This window comes from Rhamphochromis longiceps, linkage group LG13 (assembly GCF_057381845.1).
Source record: "Rhamphochromis longiceps isolate RC_006_pf linkage group LG13, R_longiceps_female_GT1.1, whole genome shotgun sequence".
Taxonomy (NCBI): domain Eukaryota; kingdom Metazoa; phylum Chordata; class Actinopteri; order Cichliformes; family Cichlidae; genus Rhamphochromis; species Rhamphochromis longiceps.
Window position 1 is genome coordinate 11856606 of NC_140569.1, and position 23456 is coordinate 11880061.

Consider the following 23456-nt stretch of genomic DNA (forward strand, 5'->3'; position numbering starts at 1 on the left):
CCTTTCTGACTACCTTTGGCAACAGATTGCCCCCCCCCCCCCCCCAGAAGATGCAGGGGTTTTGATTAACTGTCATATGTATTTTCTCCAGACCTCCAGTTTAAATATAGTAACACCTCAGAAAAGTAAAGAATGAGAAGTGATTTCTGATTTATCACATGCTTTGCTTTAGACAAGACTGAGATGTATTTAGGCAGTTTGTTAGGAGTATATTTAACATGGGATTTCCTGCAAATGTTGTCAACTGTTATCACAATATTAGCTGAAGGTGTGAATTGGTGGTTTAGAAATCCCCTCACTCGCCAAGAAGACTGCATGCCACACATATACCAATTTTTTCACTAAGAGCTATTTGTGAGTTGCCTTGTTAGTGCAAAAATGACTATTTTATGTTTTTCAAATTATATTCAACAAATTGTATCTTTTTGTGGAAGGCTGCTAGTAACAAAGTCCCAAAAGATATGATTTTAAATGGCTTTTTGCTAAATCGTTTGCTATGCATAGTCACACTCAAGTTCATCCCTTGTCTTTTTTATGCTCGAGGGATTTATATACCGGTGTTTAGTGGCTTAACACAAAAACAAAATTCCTGTAAAATTGGCCATGTACAAGGACTAGACTGAAAATGCACGAAAAAGCAGTCCAAAGCATCAGCTTTTACTGCATGCAATATTACTTAATAATTACATTCAATATATTTACGTTTACTTGTTTTCAGTGAAAAGGTGTGGCCTAGACGTCATCACAACCACTGTAATTTCCACCCACTGCTGGACTGAAAGAAAAACACAATTTGGGAGTTTAAAAAAAATCCTGAAAAAAAAAACCCTTCTCGAGATGAAAATACATTTAAATAAGTTCCTTAAAACAACACATAAAAAAACAAAGCAACGTGAAATGAAAGTGGAAACAGATGAGCTACTTAGCCAGTCTTAGTCACGCGTTTTTGTGGGTTTCTCGCTACGCTAAGTTGCTTCCTCTCTCACAAGAAACGACAGTCCGTGAAGGGACCATGACACCGGAGCCGCAGACAAGCGCAGTAGTCCTGGTTTTCCTCCCACTTATTCCACAGTGAAGCTGTTGTTGGTTAAAGCGTTAGACGAGCTATATGTATGACTGTAGGCTGAACTGTGAGTGCTAAATTGGAACACTGAAGAAGTTTTAATCGGGCTAATGGAGTCATTCCACGCCGTTTTTCTGTATTTTTCCTGGATGACGGTGGTAGCTTCCAGCGGTGAGTAGCTATGATAGTTGCTAACTACAGTATGTACTAAAATGGTTCGTGTGAGACTGTAAACACGTCGATATCGGAGCGTGTGAATCAAAATGATTTGTCAGGAGATATTTTCGCCGTTTGTTTTTTTTCTCTCTCTGTCTGTCTGTGTTATCAGGGAAAACACGGTACATGGCTAACGGCTAACACTGTCAGGGAAAGATTACAGGAAAAAGGAGGTTCGTTCTTGTGGCTACAGAGTTTACCTTACACGTCTAACATTCAAGTGTCCAACAAGGTCCAACGTTGCCTCCACACCAGAGGGCCAGGAAAAGACCTGAGCTGGTTAAAAATATTTGGATTTTACATTTTACAAGTTATTTCATGTAGTCGTGTATTGACGGTGTTGTGAAGCTGTTGCTGGAAACAAAAAAGTGAATTTAAAGCACGATGAGCTGTTTATTTTTGCCTATATATCTTTGAATATCTCTCTTGCTTTTCCATATGTGGCCACCAGTCTTATTAGGTATACTTAAAACTAGCTGTTAGGCCTCATTGTGGGTATTAATATGAGTCTGGGTATAAACTGCACAAACTAAAACAGACACTGACATTGAATGGATTCCCTTCAGCTTTCTGGGGTTTTTCTTTATTTCCTCTTTGTAGTTTTAGGTGTTGCCCAGTCCTTTCATTGTGCAGTGTGTTTCACCACAGTTGTCCAAAATTCTTGGCAGGAAGCGATAATGAAGCCCATTATGTATTCTGCAGTGTTTGTGACCATTCAGCTGTGTTGGAGTAGATGTGCATCTAAAAGCTGCAGGACAGTGGATCTCGAGGACTGGAGTTGGAGACTCTGGTTTTAAACGATCTCACCACATTAAATTTTAGGTTACGTCAAGATCTAACTTTGTTTGCTTCAAATCATAGAGGTGAGGTAATGGCAGATTGCAAAGGCACCAACCAAATGAGTATTGATCCTGTGCAGTCTGCAAAGACGATAAAACGCGCACAGACACAGACATTAATTGTAGACATCTACACCTCATTTATATGAGTGCGTGATGTTTGTTGTATGTGTGCTGCTATAAATACTCAAGGATTTAATCTTTTGTCAAAGAGTCAGCATGACCATGTCATGGTCTTTTGTTAAATGCCTTCCTGCCTGCTTTGGGTTAGGAATAAAACCCAGCTATGTTGCTGCTGAAAGAAAATAAGACCCATTAAACAATTAATTTAATTACATTTTACTTTAAAGGGCCTCGTATAAATTTGTCCCGCTCTTATCATTCATTAAAAATAATGTATTGTTGCAGCCCTGTTATCACTGAAATTGAGGACAGAATATAAACTGTTATTTTTGTGAGTATGGATCTGTTTTGTATAAATCAAGCTCAGATCTTTTGCTACCTGTGTGACAGTTCTAACAAAGGAAGCTAATTTCCCAGAAGTAGACACATCACAGAGAAATGTGACAGATGTAACCGCATTACCCTAATTGAGCATTGTGTCTTCCTTGGTTATACACTGTTTTTTTACACATGAAGTGAAAATCGTGACAGGAATTGAAATCTTTTCAGCCTTGGCTGCAGAGGAAGAAAAATCCTAACTTAACATCCATCTTTTGACTTCTGTGAAGTTAATGAAAGTAGAAATTATGTTTGCATAGACAATGCAGGGAAGGAAGCACCAATGATAATGAAGTAAGCTTCAATAGATGGCTCATCTATAATTTAAGGTTCAGTCATTATAAATAATTAATGTTGTTTTGGGCATCAAGTGGTCTCCAGCTAAATTTATTCAGAGGTCAGAGTCAAGGGTATAAAAATGTTTGCAAAACTTTAAGTGTCCCAAATGTCCAAAAATGTATTTAAATAGGACAAGTTTGGATACACCCAGACTCTTCAGCTGGGCAACAAAATGGGGACTTGGTGATGGCAAGCTACATTGTAACCACAGCCACCCTGGGTGCACTGACAGAGGCGAGGCTGCCGGACACTGGCGCCACCAGGCCCTCTAAAACCAGAAATATTTTTTTAATGCACAGAAAATGTATTTTTTTTTCTCATCCAATACACCATTGATTAAAAAAAAAAAAGTTCCTCTTCAGTGTAAAAAGTAACTTTTCTGGTTGTGTAGCGGCAGGAAGTCATGAATGCCTTTGACGGCAATTCAGAAACATGGTTCTGATGAAAACAACTCATGACCTGAATCATATTTTAAGACTTGCAACACAATGCTTCCTGTTGCAAAAGGCAGCAATATGTATGCCCTTTTCTTCTTTTTCTTTTTTTTTTTTTTGGACATTTCTTAAAAAAGGGGCCTGACAACAACCTCTGGCATACTTCTTCAGTCCTCTGTGACATCATCTGTGTAGACTGATGGATTATATCAAATGGCAGTCTTTGGCATTTAAAATAAATAGTGGAAGCTGTGAAGAGTGCTGAATTAGGGGTTGGTGATATATCGAATATACTCAGTGTATCGCGAGTTTTTCCACGTATCAAACGGCTTTATCGTAACCATCGAGTAGGGCTGGACGAAATGGCCTAAAATCCATATCATGGTATAATTTGAAGCATATGCGGTAACGATATATATCGTGATATATTCTTCTGTATAATGTATTTTACACACTATAAGGCACACTTAAAATCCTTACATTTTCTCAAAAATCAACAGTGTACCTTATGTATGAATTCTGGTTGTGCTTACTGACCTTGAACCGATTTTACACAGCACGCAGAAATCTGTCAAAAATGTTTTAGTGCGACTTTGGTAAGCTATGAAGCCGTACTGCTTGATGGATTGCCGGAGCATTACAGCTGCCGTAGTCAGGAGCCTTGCAGAGTAATCTGGGTCCAAAACTCCGTCTGCTTCAGGTCCCAAAGTCAAATGAACACAGCAGCATCACTGAGAGTTAAAAACTGTCAAAATTCTTTCATCTTTAATAAAATGATCAGCGTTGCTGCTTTACCAGGTATAACAATTAAGTTTTAACATCCAGGCATCCATGAAAACAATTTATTAAATTCAATGGAGTTAGAAGTTAGCAGGAAGTTAGCTCGCTGGTTTCCAACTAAACATGATATAACATGTTCTGACTGAGAGATTTCTGAAAAAAGTAAAACATACAGCTCTGCTATCACTTCCAACATAAATGAAGACAGAAAACTAAACAGCAGAGATTTTTGTAGGGTTACTAAAGTTGGACGCAATTGCATGGCAGGATGCTATCGCGGTAGAGCGGTATAGTCAAAATCTCTACTGTTGGCCAAATTTCTATCTTTTCTACCATATACCATTTATACTGCCCAACCCTGCCATCGAGCATAAATTGCCATGGCAATATTAAGCTGTGTGCATGTAATGCACTGAGTTTTTTTTTCTCCCACATGCTGTGAATGCATAATTCATGCCTCCCTCCCGACCAGACAATTTTCTACCTGGTACACTGTGGTGAGCCCTACCAGATAGGGAAAAAGACTCGCTGTCGTTTGGATTTCACAAGGAAGATGTTGAAAAAGATGTGGTAATTTACAAAACATGCCATAAAACTATTGCTGCAGGGTAGCAGTACCACATATTTTTTCCATCAGCTGAGAAGTCATCCACTGCAACATTAAGACGCTTTAAACTTCACAAGTCAACGTCTCCAACACACCAAAGAAAATGTTAAATAAATCAGCTGCGATACCTGTGACTGTCCGTGGTCAGTCGTTTTCATACTCACTATCTAGACTTTTGTTTCTGTAATTTGAGGTCATCACATTTTTTATTTTACAATTTGTATATGTAGGGCTGCTCAATTAATCGAATTCTAATCACGATTACGATCTGGGCTTTCAACGATCATTAAAAATGACTGAGCCGATTATTAGCCCCTCCCTCGTTTATCCGCGACACCTTAAAGGCCAGTCCGTGAAAATATTGTCCGTGGCGCAAAAACAGGTTGAGACCGCTGATTAAGAGGACCCGAGGGAAGCTCGGAAAGCTAAGCAGAAGTTATTTAGAGAGGAGAGTGACTGCCGTTGGTTGAAAAGAGAGGTTTAAAAAAAAAAAAAAAAAAACCTTCAGTGGTGTTGCACACTATTTTATATTATTTTTTAAAGTCATTATTCAATACATTGTTATCCCTTTAAAGCCGGTCAGAGCAGCACACTGTTTTGTGTAACTATTTTTAAATCCCTGTAGAACCTGAACAGTGTAAGCTAGCGCAATAATTTGTTTTGCATATGAAACTTACATCTTATGCCATCAGCTTGTCCTCGGTCACGGTTTCCTTCCACATAAATTGCATAAAAAGCGCTTGCAGGAACAAAAACATAATATTCCAGAAACACGCTTTGCCGATCCGATCAGCTGTTCCTAACACTTCGCACATTGAAACAGACTCACCGCTAACTATCACATGTCCGCCATTTCCTGCCCGAAACCGGAAGTGATGTCATTTTCGCGGAAAATGTAGGTTTTTTTTTTTTTACTTGTAGGCCTTAAAAGCCTATACTGGTCATGTTTGACTTTTCTGAATAGTTTCTGGGATGCTTAGAACTCGAATTGCACTGCTGAAATAGTTTATTTTGATGCACCTGCTGTTTTCTTTGCAAATTTGCATCATAGGATTGTTTTTGTTTTTCCTGCAGTATATAAAAATTGGTGTATCTCCAAAATAAAACTATGAAGACACTCAAAATACATTTCCTGTTGTTGTAAACTATTTTTTGCAACTTTTTTGTATTTAAAGTTTTGAGGGATAAACCTCTTAAATTTCTCCAAGTAGAAATATATGTTAAAAAACAAAAACAATTTTCAATTTTTTTGTAGTTTATTGCACTTTTTTTGCAATTAATGTAGTTACTATGGACTTAATGCATACATATTATTAAAATATGGGCTATAACAGTTGTATAGCAACTTGAAATGCTCCCACAAATGGCACTACAACATGTAAAAAAATAATATAAGCTCTGGCGGACTTGGTTCTATGGTAGGTCTTAAAGGGTTAAATAAATATCGTCAAATAATCGAGATCTCAATTTCAGTGAAAATAATCGTGATTATCATTTTTGCCATAATCGAGCAGCCCTATGTATATGTCATAAGCACAAAAACGGACCTTTTTATTTTCAGTTGTTTGATTTTGTCTCGTGAATTCTAGCTCAATGTACTTTTTTATTGTTATGATCTTTTATTTGTTAAAGGTCGAGTGTTAACCACAGAAAGAGACACTGTGTGACAGTATTGTCATTTGGGGAAAACCTGTGAAGGCAGATATGATAAAAAAAAATTGTAAAATAAAACATTTTAATTAATTCAAAAAAAATTTGTATTCAAAGTAGAAAAAACTAAACAAGGAATGGTTGATTTGATTGAGATTACCAGTGAAATGTTAAGCATTATAAGGAAGAAAATAACATTTGTTTTTGGAGGTTATTTAAAAATAGTGTGATCGTGTGTCGTGATATAACCCCCAAAAAATCACAATATTAGATTTTCCTCATAACGCCCAGCCTTATGCTGAATTATTTGTGAACCCACCGTGGATGCTAAAACACCAAAAGATACTGTGTGCAGCGTCGCTATCCTGTCGTTTACTAATGGTTCTGTATTTTGCGGTTCACCCTTTGTACACCCTGAATGTTGTCAATTTCAGAAGGGTCTTGTGGGCGAGTGTGTGAACCTCAGGTATATATTGACATGCTGTTGGGGGTTTGATTTGGCACTGTGGCTTTCACACAGTGCAGATTTCTTTAGGGAGTAAAGACTGTTATTGGCAGTTTTCTGTGAAGGACAGCCTGCTTTTGACCTCTGGAGCCACATGGTCTGCCAACCACGGAGTTATTTGAAATGCTTGGTATTGTCCTGAAACTTGGTTTAAAGTGATAAGTCACTGTCACTGTGCCTGGGACTTTCCTAAAACAAACAAAGCAGACGCACACACAAACCACACCTTTACTTTAAGCTTCTATCATTTATTTTTCTTTTCTAACAGATCTAACAGGCTCTGGGCATAATAAGCAGTGAAAGAAAAACTCACTGTAGTCTGGTGACCGCTTACAGGAATTAGACTCAATGCTGGGAATTAAACTGCAGAACTTTTGTGTGAAATGCTAAAATTTGTAGAAAACAGGAAATGAATACAAAACTATTGAGCTGAGATCAAACATTTGGTGACTGTCAGGTTAGTTTCTGTTAACTTTTGATTTTATTTCCTGCAATTTTTAAAATATACTGCTTTTCTCTTTATCTTTTTTGTTAGAAAATTATTGACTGTTTTGATACAACAAGAAGAAACTTTTGTGCTCATGGATCTTTACTCAGGTGATCTAGCTTTGTTTGATCAAGACCCAACTTGTTTCAATAGCTTTAAGCTGCAGCTGCACAACCACCTGGAAGCTCTTCCTGCTGCCTCTATTGTAGTCCTGATGGCTGATCTTAGACCAGGCCAACTCATGCTCTGAATTATACAGGCTCTGTAGAGAGCCTCTGCAGCCTACTTCCTGTGGAGGACCCTGGTATTTGGAGCTTTGCCGAGTTAGACAAGATAAAGTCATATATAGCTTGGATTAGGAATTTTAATGCTCTCTTCACCTGATCTATCAAAGTGAGGCTTCATTCAACTGTATTCTCCCATCTCATTCAAGCTTCCTGCTGCCTGCCATCCTACTGGTTCTTTCCTTAGCCATTACTGCTCTCTCCTCTTCTCAGACAAGTAGCCACCTTTCCTGCCCTGGAACTTGTTGTATTGGGGGATTGGAAAGCTCTTTGAACAGCCTTTGCCTCAGCCTTTTTTCTGGCATCTCCAGCTCCCTAAAGGGTCCTTCGAGTGCTTCTCCAATAAGGGGGACTTAAATGGAAGTTGCATAATGATGTACTGCTCAGGCTGCATGGCAACCCAAGCCATCTGCTGAGATATTCACTGATTTTCTTCTCCGTTACCTCCGCCAATATTATGGGCGCATCATAAACTCGCAGATGATCTGAGGCAGGCTCACCCAGTCTTTATTGAGGGTTCCTGTTTTAAATTGAAATAGAAATTTGCTTTCTAGTTTTTTTGAAGGTTGCATGTTTAAACTGAACATTTGTTTAATTGAAAGATTGTGTTTGGGGGGGGAATCTGAAACTGGGATGTTAAAATGTTTCAAATGTGAATCTTGGATGTCGTGTCACATGTTAGTGTTACTGTACTGTTAGTGAGACACCCCCTCTGTGACTGCAGATGATGAGTCACAGAGGTCGCAAGGTTTTATGTGTACGCATTAGGAAAGTACTTTCCTCTCTTCTTATGCACAATATGGGCCCCAAACAGAGAAAAAGCACATTAGTGCGAAGACAATAAACACTCAAAGGGAGTTGATTCTCATTTCCAGCATGAGGTTTACAAGCTAGCAGGAAACTTTAAATTTGCAGTAAGTGGGTAACAAAATTGGACGGATCTCAGCAAAACACCTAAAGGCATAATAATTATTAATTAGCTTGAATCTTAACTTTTTGATCTGTCTCAGTTGTCTCCCCTCCACTCTTCACCATGCTTTCTCACACACACAACTGAAGAGGAGGTTAAGGGCATTGGTGTCTCAAATGCAATGTCATCATCCATCAGCACAACCGTAATAACTGTCTCCTGTATTAATCATGAACTTTCAATCTGTTTGTCGGCCCACACTTAATCAGTCAAACGCAGAGTAGTCATTAGTCCATTCTTCTGTTTCTGTGTTTAATGACGGTCGGCAAACAACGTGCATGCGCAATCTTGTGCATGCATGTTGTCTGTCCTGGCGGGAAGGTGTGCATTGCCCTGTGCCAGTTAAAGCAAGGAAAACTATTTACTGTAAGACACAAAGTAGTCAGAGAAATTTTTTTTCATAGCTTAATGAGTATTTGCAGCAATACAACCTTGTGAAGTCCCAGCTTAGTGCTAGTAAAACAGTTTTATTTGGATTACTTGACTGAATATATTTGTGTTAGAAACCCACAAAGAGAAGTCACAACCCTTATGCCGAGTCTATACTGACCATCTGTTGTTATTTACTGATTTAAAAAAAAACAATAAAGTAAATAACCAAAGTGTTGATATGCAAAAAGTAAACATGTCATGCTGGCGGAGTGATGCAGGCATGTATGTTTGCGGTGGACCAGTTGACGTGATTTTTATTTAGCGTTAAACCTGAGCAGCAGTATAGAAGTTATTTGGTAGGTTTTGTGGTTCTGTTGCATATTTCATGATTACTCACAGTGGTATCATAATTAGTCAGATCCGATTACAGATCCTTTGTCTCTGACATTTAGCAATGGTTAAGTCATGAATTTCTTCTTCATACACCAAAAACTGATTCTCCGGAAAAGTTATTCAAGCTTGACCAACATATAGATCGGATATCAGATTTAGGTAACCATACATTTATCATTCACAGAGTATATTTTGTCCAAAAGCGTGCCAGTAGGAAAACTTTGTATTAGGAGAATGTCAAATGTTGTGAAATACTGTCATAGCAGTAATTTGCTAACAGACAGTAACTATATTGATTTCCTAAATAACATTACTCTGATGCAACACTGTTCCTGAAAAAAGTCATTACTGCTTCCCACATCTGTGAGGTACGCAGCCAGCTGGATTTCATCATGACAAACTGAGTTGATTTTCACTAGAATCTGATCTATTCTTCTGAAATGGCATCCCACCCAAAACCAGGGAGTTTAGACTAGACCTCATTTACTTGTATTACCGACTTCCACGCAAGACTCCTAGTGGCTGTACGTAGTTATTTTTGGCTTGGCTTGTTTCTCCTGTTTGTTGACCTACACTTAACCAGTCTAACACAGAATAGTTGGTAAGTTCTTCTATTTCTCTTGTTTAATAATGGTCACCAAACATTTTGTAGTTGTATTTTTGCTGTCTTCTGGAGATGATAATGTACTTGTATCTGATGGTGATTAAAACAAGGAAAGTACATTTTAAGACAAGAGTACTTGCATAAACTGTATTTGTTCTTGACTTCACCTTGGTGTAATGAAGCCTTACAGCAGTGCTGGCAGTGTTTGTTTGGGGTTTTTTTGTTGACAAAATGAACATGGCTGATACTCTGCAGACAGGAAAGCCATGTGGGCTGTGTAATTTAGATAAATGGTTTAAAATGTGTTTTATATATGTGTATGTGTTGGGGGGGACTTTTTTTTTTCTTTTTTTTTTAAAGCAGTTTCAGAGTATGTCTATCACCCTGTCGATCTCTTTATCTGTTTTCGTTCTTTCCTCCTGTAAAATATTTTGATGTTGTTCAGTGCCTCTGGCTGAAAAAAAATCTGCGTTTGGATGTTATGCAAGGTGCTAAGTGAGCTTTGCTTTCACTGGAATGAACGTGCATTTGCAAAGTCAGAATGCTGTTGGGTACTAAAATTAAGATGAAGAAGTCTCTGTATCTGTAAACCTGCGTGATTTGAATGACTGTTCTCTGAATAAATTTGAAAGCACACTTCAGGTTTTCAGTCACTTTGTACTTTCCATACCACAAGTAACTTCATTTTCAGTTCAAATGCCATCTGCTTTCTCTTCCTGCCTCTGCTACATTTTTTGCTTTGTAAGCACAAGTGTGTGAGCGCTGCTGGCTACTGTTTGTTCTATATGTTATCTTCACTAACTCAATCTTGTAATTTCCCCCAGTATGGTTTGAAGTCATCCGGAAAGCCGCTGTAGGGTTTTGTTTTGTTTTTTTGTCTTTTGTCTTACAGTTTTTAAATCCAAATTTTAAATGAACAAATGGAAGGTGGGGACTACAGCAGGGCTTGCAAAGCAGTTTGCATAATCAGTGTTTTTTATTCTACTTTAATTTATGTCTTTGGTTTGGGTTTTTTGTTTTGTTTTGGTTGGTTGCAGTGGGATGTGGCCTTGTTGGTGAAAACTGTTAAGTTGCTGGTGTCTTATGGTATTTATCTATAGTGCTCAATACTAAAAGCCTTCTGCATTTTCAGTGTCAGATCTGTAAACGGTGTTGAAACTGTTAGAAACACTTTCATTTCATTTTCTTAGTATGTGCATGTGTCAGATTGTGGTGACAACCCTCAGCCACCAATTTTACTGTTGCGGTTGTCACTTCTTTACAGTGTGTATGCTCCCACCAGTGATTTTTCTTTCACTCTCAACATCACAGCTAAACGTTTAAATTTGCCTTCGTGGGCGGGTATTACTTTGTGAATGTGATTGAATGTCTGTTCACAGAGGAAGGGAAACTGATATGTACGTGTTATATATTTTTTTCTTTTGGGGGGGGGGGGGGGGGGTCTCCTCCTCCTCCTCTTAAATGTACAATGTGACTCATAACTCTCGTGGCATGTTCAGTAACTCCCATGAGATTTAAAATCCAATTTCAGCTTCTGAATCTGAGTCACAAACACTGACCTTTTTTTTTTTTTTTAAACTCTTGTTTGAATGAACACATCTAGCTTTATTTGTATTGTCAGGGAAATTAACAGACTTCAAAGCATCGTCATGCCATGTGCGTCTAATTGACAACATTTATGCCTCCAACCAGAAAATGCTTCATAATTTATAAATAAATCTAACTTAATTTATTAGTAGCTGGCATGGACGTTTGGAGGGAGGTGTGGTTAACCGTGCAGTGTGATGAAGCATGTCTGTTGTAGGTGTGGTAAAGTGTCAGGCCTGTATAAGCATGCTCTGGGTAAAGAATTTCTATTGAGATTTAATTAGTCATGCTTTTAAATGAGTTTTGTGCAATGCTGCAAATTTATGCTTTTTTTTGTTGTTTTTGTTTTCTTTTTTTGGTGCTGCAGATTATATCAGTGAAGTGTTTGTTCTGTTTTTTTGATGGTCTTGTTTATAAACATTGGTACGGTCCTGCACTTTGCTCGCAATCTTTTGAGCTTCTGACAGTCTTCACAGTTATGTGGGGTACTGTGCCAGAGTGACTCATCCTTTCTCATTTCCTAGTTTATATCTTCACATCCTCTTGTTCCATCTTAGTCCCTCCCTCTCACCCGAGAAGCAGATGGAGGCACAAGGCAGCAGGAACATAAGACGTCCTTACTTTGATTTGTCACTCTGACATAAATATTTTTTTATACACTTTTGTTTTGGCAGTTTTCTTAGCTAATTATTGATTTTATAGCTGTCTGGAGGCTCCTGGTGTGTGTGTGTGTGTGTGTGTGTGTGTGTGTGTGTGTGTGTGTGTGTGTGTGTGTGTGTGTGTGTGTGTGTGTGTGTGTGTGTGTGTGTGTGTGTGTGTGTGTGTGTATCAATGCACTGTCACAGTGACTAGCGGAAGGCACTGAAGATCTGACCATTGTTTTCTCACGGCCTTGTCTGTCTGTATGCTTCTGACAGTCTTTACAGTTAAGGGGGGTACTGTGTCAGAGTGACCTTCAGCTCTTTCTCATATCCCAGTTTACATCTTGGCATTCTCTTGTTATTTCTTAGCACTCCCCACACAAAATATAAACAGATTTCCTTAACATTTGTTATGTGTAGTTATTCAACACCTCTAACTAAGCTAATCTTAAAATGCGGTTTAAAAATAATCTTGTTTTACAGTCATGGCAAGTGTTGGATTGGTCATTTATGCTGTGCCCTACTCTCCGCTCCTCCTCCACATTGAAAGGTTCGAGTTGAGGGGGTTTGAGTATCTGACTAGGATGCCCCCTGGCAGCCTACTGAGTGAGATGTTCTGGGCACATCGGGAGGAGGCTCTGGGGCCTCCACTCTCCTTCGTCCTCCTGATTTATTTTAAGAATTGAATCATCTCTCAGGAAGGCAGATATAGGACAAGTGGAGCTAAACAGGCACAAATTAGAACAAAGGAAACCACACAGAAATTGTTCCATCAGCAGTATCAGGTGCACTAGTTTTCACACTATGCCCTCTAGTGGTTTGTGAGTGTAAGTGAATGGCAGTGTGACGGCTGAGAGAGAAACTGTTTAGTAACTAAATGTTCATGAAGTCTTTAATGTATAGGGAAACTAAAATCATCAATTGGGGTGTAAATGTTGAATCAATAGGCTAATGCTTCCCAAAACAACACATTTCTAACAGTGATTTGCTGATTTTGCCTTTTTTTTTCTCCACAGTGCTGCCACCAGTGAATGTAACCCTTCAGTGTCGGAATTTCCATAACGTGCTGAAGTGGAGCTACCCTGAAGACACAACTGGGCTCCAATTCAGATTGGACATTGGCGCATTTCTATAGTATGAATTTGTCTTTTGCTTACCAGCCAGTCTGTCTTGAGATGCTTTAATACAAACTAAAATAACAACTCTGAAAATTAAGTTTAATTACACATACTATGAAAATTATTGAAGTCGAATGGAGACAAATCATCAAAGTGCTTTTGCTGGTTTTGCTGGTTATTGGATACAGAGGGAGAAAAACATGTTTTGAGGATCTTAATTGTTCAAATATAAATAATTAATATTTCAAAGATTGGTGCGGTTGTGGTGCACTATTATGTCACAACAAGAATGTTAGGTTAGAAACCTTAAGTTGTGTGTATGCTCATTACAGCTGATAAGCACTCCTGATACCTTGCGTTGTGCTATGGCCTTTCTCTGTTGAAGAGTATATTAATTATGAGCCCTGGCAACATTTTACCTTCATACTATAAAAAATGTAAATTATAGGCCCTGGAAGTACATAGGAATCGTACAGCATTTTGAACGTCTTAATTTGAAATATATGTTTGAACCTAGATGAACACTCAAAGTACAGGAGTGATCTACATGAAATTTAATGTTAAAACAATCAAATCAGTTTTAAATCCACTTGAGTTGTCTTAATCTAAAACCTTTGTGTTTTTCCTATAGCAGATTTTCAGTTTCTGTGTTATGGGATACAGTGGCCCCTCATTTACTCCACAGGAGTTACGTTCTAAAAATAACCCACGATAGGTGAAATCCGCGAAGTAGCCAACTTTATTTTTTGAAATTATTATAGATGTTGTAAGACTTAAAGCCCCTCACTACACACTTTATACGCTTTTCTTTTTCTTTTTTTCCCACAGTGTATTGTATTCTGTGTCCTGATTGGCTGTAGACCAGGTTTGAACTTTGAGAGTGTTTTTTTGAGCCTCTAAAAAAGGTAGACTACAGTTGTCCTCATAGGATTACATACTCTGGTTCTACTTCAGAGAATATGAGTGATAATACAAAAACTTTGTATAAGAAAAAAAAATGGATAAAAATGTATTTAAAACAGTTACGGTTTTTGTGAAAGCCCATAATATAAAACTAAAATTGTGCACTTCAGTCTACTGAGGAGGTGTACAGAGGCAAATATCTGTCATTATTCACTTATCAACCTAAGCGTATATATACACTGTCAATCAGAAGTGTGTTTCAAGCTGCAATAAAGATAAATTCTTTTTATCTTTTAATTGCAGTCTACTGCATTTTTAATGTCACTCAAGAGTTATTTTCTTGTTAAGGTCTCTTCAAAGTTTTTAACTACATTTTCTCATTTGTTTCTTCAGTCCCCCTGACAGTCACACGTGGATGACTCCAGCTCTTCAAGCCAATCTGTCGTCCCTCTCACACCCAAAAGACAGCTATTATGTCGCCGTAACTGCTGTGGTTAACGGTAGTGAGTCTGAACCTGCCCCGTCAGACGATGGAATCACTTTCAGCTATTTCCACGAAAATCTAGTTGGAACAAAGTGTGAGTGTGTGTGTGTCTGTCTGTCTGTCTGTCTGTCTGTATGTGTCTGTCTGTGTGTGTATAAGGACAATATATATTTATGTATTTATTTTTATTTGTCTTTATCTGTCACATATATATGTGTGTTTACATAAAGAATCTCTAAATAGAGAGAAATATAGATTTATATAAAAATAAATAAACAACTATGCATTGTTTTTGGCCATAGCTTAAAGAGTTCACACACTATCACAGAATTTCACACAGACATAATATCTCAAATTCAAAAGGTCATGTTAATTGTGATATAGTAAGGTTCATTTTTAAACACCATAGCTCAAGAAGGGATGGGTAACATTTGATCAAATGCTGAACTTCTGACCGTACTTGTAATCAAAAGTGACTTCTGATTAAAACTTGTTGGTTTCCAGGTTATTTGGATCTTCCACGTGTTAACGTCACGGCCCAGCGAGATAACAAGGTCCATATCAGCTTTGAGAATCCCATTTTCTTTCATTGCCAAAAGATGAAAAAAAATAGAAAGAAATGTTTTAAAGACAATGACAGCCTGGATTCTTTCTTTAAAGTCAAGATCCTCAATCAGGTCAGTTCTGTCTTCCTTTTTTCTTTTTCTTTTCTCCTTTAAAGCAAACATATTAAGGAATTGTTACAAAGTTGAACAAACAGTAAAAAAAATTTCATATGTGGTCATCAGAAACAGGACATACTGATGCTGCATCACTAGTTAATGCCAAGAAAATGTTGCTAGCTATCCAGAAACTTTGGATTTCACCAATGTCAGAAGATCGTTTCGTCTTGTTAGCTGCTAGAAATATGTTAGCAACAGTTTTGAAATGCGCCTTTGGGGAGGTAGCATGAGCATAATTCATAGTGTGTATTTTAAACTAGAGTCAATTAAATCTCACTTATAACGAATGCGTTAAAAAGCAAAGTGCTTTTTGTTGCACACCAAATTTTTTTGTAGGAAGAACACTAAGCAAGCTCCTGCATTTTGGTTTGTTTTTTTGTTAAGGCCCTTTGAAAACATAATACTGGTCATGTCTTTACTATAACACAGCTAAACTCAGAAATATAGTGGCATAAAATAGACATTTTTATGTTTGATTTATTTCTTCTTCTTCCTGCTTGTAACAAAATATTTTTCTGCTGAAAAGCTCAATTTTGGATCTCAAATTCATAAATACATCTTTGTTTCTTAGCCTGTTGGTATGACATCCCATTAGACATCCCATTGTTTTGTTTTTTTGTTTCTTTTAGTTTTTTTGGGTGGATTTGAAAAGGAGAGTAAATACATATTATACGATACTTTGCTATCCCATGCTCTCATAGTCAGCCATACACATAACATTTCCTGGCCTCGTGTAAAAATGTTTGTGTCGGTGTTATATTTTATTCAAAATTCTTGTGTGTGCAGACCTACTCATTTAACTGTGAAGAAAGAGTGTGTGAGAAGACACTGCCAGTGGATGCAGCACAAGAGGAACACTGTGTGAACATCACCGGACTAACATCACAAGGAATATTGGTTAAATCTACACAACTGTACTGTGATGAGCCATTCCACAAACCATTACAAAGCAGTTGAGTAAAATCTTTTCTTTCTTTCTTATTTCTTAAGGTTTTCTCGTCGCTTTTCTTAAGAGCAGTAAACAATTTATGATTTACTCAAACTGCCATTGTGGGGAGCACAGTTGACATTTCTTACGCCTACCTTTTCTTTTGTGTAAAATAAGAGATGGTAAGAAGAACTGAACACAGCCTCTAACAACATGGCTTCAATTCCAATCACGCTGTTTTTCATCTGACTGCACGTTGTTTGTAGTGTGAGTGCAACAACTATGGGCTCAAAATGTGGTCATAAATATTTTGTACTTGTAAAAAAGATTTGTGTGTGCGTAAAAAAGATTTGTGTGTGGACTTAGAAAAAAAACCCCTGCAAGTTACAAGTACGGATTTTTGACCCTATTTTTCTTCCCTTCATCTGATTGGTCAATGTCATGTCAATCACAAATGTAACAATCCAATCAGAGAACAGATGGGTTTGGCTGTCGAGGGGCGCTGTTTTTGAACTGCAGGTCTTTGAAGGGAATAAATGCCCTTTTACATGCCAACCCAGCGTTTTCCTTCATCACCACGAAGGAAAACAGTCTGTGGTCGTCCGAGTTTGGTGATTTTTATGTCACAGGTCTACGTGTTTAATACAGGGACTTCCACAGCCTTTTCAACAGCGCTGCGGACCGCGGGGTGGGGGCGGGCAGTGTTTTGGAAATGACAGTCTTCATTACAAAGCTTTCTTCGTTATGAATTAGCATACATGTTTTTATTGAACATTTGAAGAACTAGCAAAAAAAAAAAACTCTTGTAGAGGACATAAAGATAAAAAAGACAAGGAGCAGGTGCATCTAGTACAGGTAGAGCTGCTGCAAAAACCCACAGAGCCCAGCAGCCAGCGTAACAAATTCTGGATCCTTTGCTTTTAGTTAGCAGTTAGCATTAGCAGCGTATCCTGCATCCGATGTGAAAGGACTTTTATGCTGCGCACTGTGACTCACAGCAATGGTCCTGGGTCAGCCCTGACTTTGTGTTAAACTAATCCTAAAGTAATAATGTTATTTCTAACCACTGATATACCACAACTTTATCCTTTCAACAGCTACTGAAAGTTAGGGGACCTAGCTGCTATCGGATATTTATATCCGGTTGTTCAGTCTGACGTCACTAGCCGTGTCTGGGTCTAAACTCCGCTGCAGGTCCATATATCAAACGATCACTGTGGCATTACTGAGAGTTGAAAAACTGTCTAAAGTCTTTCATCTTTAATAAAATGATCAGCGTTCTGCTCTCCCAGGTGTAACAATTGAGTTTAACATCCAGGCATCCATGAAAACGGAATTTATGACATTTAACGGAGTTAGAAGTTAGCAGGGAGTTAGCTCGCTAGCTTCTATCTAAATACAATATAGCATGTCCTGACTGCGGGGTTTTGGAAACAAATTAAAACGTACAGCTCTGTTATTACTTCCAGCATAAATGAAGACAGAAAACTAAACAGCAGTAACGTTTGTAGGGTTACTGAAGTTGGGCTAGCTGGTATATAATGATGTGCTGCGTGACCGCTAGCGACACAGCTACGTTAGCATAATATAAACAAGCTAACTTTTTTTTCCACTCGATAAAAGTTACCGTGAGTGTTCTCGGTGGTCAGGAACAAATGTAATCGCATGGCAGGATGCTGTAAAAGGACCAAACTTCAGCCAGGAGAACAACTGAGATAATCCATCCACAATACGAGGTTAGTCATTCATATACTGCTGCATGGGCTGGGCTGTAGTTACATCCTAAGGTTTTAAAAACTGAGCTTAAATAAATGATTAGCGGTAATAAAAGCCGAGGGAGGTCAACAGTGATCACTGACTGTTTTAGGAGCTTTTTGAGATCAAATAGAAGAAAATACATAACATTAAACATGTTAACAACACAAAAGCCATATTAAACGCAGACTACTTTAGACCCGGAAGTAGGATTCGTCGCGTCATCACTGAACAACCGGATAGCGATCCTCCAGCTTCAAACGGTATCACCCTTCAAGGACCTGCAGTTCAAAACAGCGCCCCTCCGACAGCCAAACCCATCTGTTCTCTGATTGGATTGTTACATTTGTGATTGACATGACATTGACCAATCAGATGAAGGGAAGAAAAATAGGGTCAAAAATCCGTACTTGTAACTTGCAGTCCACACACAAATCTTTTTTACGCACACACAAATCTTTTTTACGCACACACAAATCTTTTTTACGCACACACAAATCTTTTTTACGCACACACAAATCTTTTTTACGCACACACAAATCTTTTTTACGCACACACAAATCTTTTTTACAAGTACAAAATATATCCCCCAGGCAGTGACTACCTTTGATTAATGACATTCTTTTCTGTTATTTAACTTAAAAAAAAGTTTCAGAGGAAGCGGGAGCTTGTTAGCATCATGGGCTCATCCTGTCAGAATGAGAATGAACAGTCATCAGTCACAAGTTTCTCGTTTTATTTGAATAATCAGATGTAATCAGCACCATGATGTCAGTTGAGCAATTCAGGCATTTGAGGCCTGAGTTGTCAGCCTCTTGGAATTCTGTGGATAAAGCTTGTTTCATAGTGCGACCAGGATTTATAAATTGGACTTTTATTCAGTATGTCAACAGGAAATAAGTGAAAAGTTGGTTTCCCATTGTCTTCTGTAGGACCAGAAGTCTTTTTACAACCACAGGTATCAACCACAGATTTAAGGCACTTTGGCGCTGGCTTTACTTTATAGATGCAAAAGCTACATCCATATTTTATACGTTTTATGGAGCTACCACAGGGGTGGGTGTGTGTGTGTGTGTGTGTGTGTGTGTGTGTGTGTGTGTGTGTGTGTGTGTGTGTGTGTGTGTGTGTGTGTGTGTGTGTGTGTGTGTGTGTGTGTGTGTATTTATGTACAGCTGTTTTACTGTTTAAAAAAAAAAAAAAAAAAATTCTCTGTCTTGTCCAGATTTTACCGCCGTCTACGTCGTGAGTGTTATACTGGCTGTGGCTACATTCGGGGTGATCCTGTTCATGGCATACCAAAAAATTACCAAGCCTGAACCTTCTTCTTTCATCAAATCTTGGGTAATCTCAATCTACCAGTTCTAATTACATTACACAGGAGTTATTTAAAGTTTGTAGTTGTTAAAATAATGTATCCCCACTGAAGGTGGAGGGGGATTTAAATTTCAGCACATACTGAGTAGTTGTTCTTTGTGTCTAGGTCCCTAAACCCTCTATCTGGCCCACGAGTACACCCGAATCGGTGACTGTTGACCCTGTGGAGTGTTTAGAGAGGTGTGATGAAGTGGAGCCTTCCTCGCCCACACCTTTACTCCCACAGACAGAAGAGGAGGACAGGACCGGAATTACCGATTATGACTTCCGCTTGCCCATCGGGGTGTCGGACAATGGAGATATGTCTAATGTCATAGAGGAGGGTCCTGGTTACATGGTAGGCAACACCGATTTAAGTGATGAGGATCCTGGTTCTGGTGATGAGGATCCTGGTTCTGGTTATGAGAGGCGTGATACAGTGGTGGTGGCGCTGGGTCCAGATGAATTGGCTAAGGGCTACCGAGGCCCAGTCACATCTGAGTAAATGTAAGGCTACATATAAGTTAGCACCAGATGTTGTTCACAGGATCTCACATTTTGAAAATGTGAAAAGACTTGGTGACACGTGTAAAAGCCTGATCAGTATGAGTGCCCATATCTGCGATTAGACTGAGGAGCTTCTTATGCTGGAAATCTACCTGTTTACCTGTAAGGGTTATTTGTCTTAGTCAGGGTTAATAGAAAAGCTGAATGCATTATGTTATGTTTCTGCACAGGCTAAATCCCATTTAAAAGAATTGTAAAGTAAAACTATTAATTTCATCTTTTTCCTCATGACGAGGCCTCAGTAGTGGAAGCACTTGAAATGTTACAGGGAACTTTGGGCTTAAAAGACGTAAAGAGGAAATTGAAATCCTGTTTACATTCCTGCCTTACATCATAGATCATCAGGGTGACAGAAACCATCCAATAATCAGACGCATCCAAAAATGAATGGTGGCTCCTATACAATAAAACACACTGTAAATATTTCTGTAATACAGTCAATATATCTGTGGGCATCTCATATACAAGCATATTTGGCAGTTACTGAGCCAGGTAGTCAGAATACTGGATTTGCTCTGGAGACTCTTGATGATTACTTGCACTTTCTTTTTCTATCTGATTCATTTCTTTCCCTTTTATGCTTGTGTTATATTAGTTAGAAATCAGTTTGTATATTATGACATTTATACATTAAATGAGGCGTGTGCTTTAGCTTTTCTTCATGGAAGATGTGGTTGAAGGGAATATATGGGAAATGTATGATTTGTTGTTTTTTTCTTTACAAACAACAAAAATTCAAATGTAAAATGCTTTTTGTTGCACAACAAAAAATGTAATGGTGCTTAACAAATTTCTTAGACCACCTGTCATTAAAAACTAGAAGTCACACATTTTTATAAATTTGTTACACTTATGTAAAACTAAAAATCATATTGTTATTTATTAGGCAAATAACAAACTGAACTCATGTTCTTATACCCAACTTTGGGCCAGCACACTGGGCATCTTTGAAAAGTTGGAACTTAATCAGGTATAACAATCAAATACTGAAACTAATTAATCTGTACAGTAATGCAAGTCAGTTACTGTAATTCGCCGTTTTACTCATCCACACACTGGTAGACTAACAGTTATAGAAAAAGTTTTTTAGTTACTACCAGAACAGCTGTGGAACCTTACATTAGGTGATCTAATAAACAAAAGCACTTACAACACTTTTCTGCTTTGGTTTTTCAATTTTCAGGAAGAATGTGCTTTTTCTTGTTTATTCTTTTTTTGCAACATTGTATTGTCCTTAAATTTCACATGACAAAGGTTGGGTCTAATTACCAGTTTAAAGGGACTGTATGATTGCAGTTTGTTTTTATGTGATGTTTTTGTTTATTGTTTGTTTATTTTAACTTGCCAAACAATTCAACCCTTGCACTAGATTATTTTTTTAATGTGCCTTTCTTAAACAGACAATGGAGAATAGTGAAAATGGCATGCTGTGAAGGTCCAGCTACAATCAAACCTAGAACTCATTACAGTGACATGCTCTATACCCAATAATGCTGTGCTTTTTATCTGATTATCCCTTGTAATAACATACTTCATATATAAAAAGTAATACAATGTGGTTATGTCATTATGTCCAATTTTACTAATGCCGTTTAATGCGCTTGTCTGGTCTCCGTTGTGCAATTTCAATAAATTGTGGAACTGTGTGAATTTGCATCTGTCCTGTTCTTATAAAGGCAGTTAATCTATGTGACAGATTAACTGACGTTAATGTCAAACATCATGCAACAATTTTATGCTGTTACTGTACGTGGATATTACGCATTAAGGAAGGGAAGTTGACATTTGCAGTGTCATTATGTTGATTGTTTATTGTAGTGGGGCCTACAGTAGTAGTATAAATCACTTTATCAGTTTTTGTCACCATGTAAGGGAAGAAATGCTCATGCCTGTGGTATTTTGACATTTAAGCTGCCCAAACTGTTCCTCGGCATCCAGTAACACCAGTAACAGGCGGGGGACCTCCTTTGTGTTTGTGTGTCTGTTGTGTTTCCTTCCTCTTTGCTTTGTGTGGGTAAAATGGACACCTTCTTTTTATTCTGCCCGTAACAGATTTCATTATCTGTGTCTTCACAGGTTTATCAGATGAATTCCTGCAAAACCAAATCCAAGTTAAAAAACGTGTTTTATGTGCTGAAATCAATTTCAGTTGAAATTTAGTTTTAACAAAGTTGATATAGCCAAAATGTATTTTATGTCAATTACAGCCTGTTTGTATTCATCCTTCTTCTTAAAACAAAATGCCACTATTACCAATTATAACCAGATCTTTTAATCGTAACTTTTAACTCTCTTTACCATTTATCCATTTATTTAAATGCTACTGTTGCCTTTTTATTCTCTATTAATTTCACCCATTTAACCATTTGCCTGCTGCACTTTTCACACATTACTTTTAGGCCCTTGTTGCTACCTTATAGTGTCACCATTTAACCATTACTTTTAGAAGCAAGTACTCATAGCCTTTATTCTTAAGAGCTTTAAAAAGCTATTAGACTCCATTAGACTTGTTCAAATAAATGGAGCTTTTAACACCCTAAGGTTAATTAAGGAGTTCCACAGGGTTTTGTACCAGGCCCAGTTGTATTTACATTATACATATTTTAGGCAGTGTTGTACATCTTCACTGATATGCAATGATACCCAGCTGCAGATATCTATAAAGCCCAGTGACACACCAATTCGACTGCAAGAATGTGTTAAAGACAAAAAGGCCTGAATGACTAAAACTTATAAATTCAGATACTTTAAGAGGTTTTTTTTGTTTTGTTTTGTTTTTTTAATCACGATTTCAGAGTTGGTGTGTTCGATTTGCTTTTAACTTCAAAATTCAATGGATGTAATTTACATTTGTATATTTCTTGCTCTCAGCTACTTTAACCTTTCACCCACAGCATTTAAGCTTTTACTATTTGCTACTTATTAGGCTACTTTGCTGACATCTAATATTAGCTTTTGAAGCGCGTATGTTTGTCTGTTTTACCTGCTTTAATATTTTACCAAATGCGTTTCATCTTTTCTCCATTGATCTATTACTAGTATCCAGAATTTATCCTTTACTTTATTCAACTTCTTATTTCATTTTGTTATTTTTTTTTCCTTTAGATGCTATCTCATGTGTTGCATATACTTTGTTTATTGAAACACTATTTGATTCAATAGATATAAGCTTACACATTTTACTGCTATGTTTAAATTTTGCCATTTATTTACATACTTAGTTAATTTGTTGCCTATTTATTACTTCCAGGAACATATTGTCCATGACACTTTTACCACATTCAATATTAATAGCTAACAAATTAAATGAGCTTAACATTTACACATACCATGTAGCTGCTTGATATGTATTTG

General features: G+C 37.7%; 1 protein-coding gene across 1 annotated transcript; it reads left to right on the forward strand.

The window, feature by feature from the left end:
* The first annotated feature begins 841 nt into the window (after window positions 1–841).
* On the forward strand, window positions 842–21748 carry ifngr1l (interferon gamma receptor 1-like). The gene is made up of 7 exons (XM_085427778.1): window positions 842–1234; window positions 13289–13406; window positions 14687–14871; window positions 15282–15454; window positions 16286–16451; window positions 19405–19523; window positions 19663–21748. The coding sequence occupies exons 1-7, from the start codon at window positions 1174–1176 to the stop codon at window positions 20038–20040; spliced, it is 1200 nt and encodes a 399-aa protein (XP_085283904.1). The 5' UTR covers window positions 842–1173; the 3' UTR covers window positions 20041–21748.
* The last annotated feature ends 1708 nt before the right edge of the window (window positions 21749–23456 follow it).

What these genes read in the sequence shown, in the direction of transcription:
- ifngr1l (XM_085427778.1), top strand. Translation starts at nt 1,174, where the DNA reads ATGGAGTCATTCCACGCCGTTTTTCTGTATTTTTCCTGGATGACGGTG. An exon ending in GACGGTGGTAGCTTCCAGCG is followed by an intron (nt 1,235 to 13,288) that starts GTGAGTAGCTAT and finishes TTTTCTCCACAG; the next exon opens with TGCTGCCACCAGTGAATGTA. An exon ending in CCACAAACCATTACAAAGCA is followed by an intron (nt 16,452 to 19,404) that starts GTTGAGTAAAAT and finishes TGTCTTGTCCAG; the next exon opens with ATTTTACCGCCGTCTACGTC.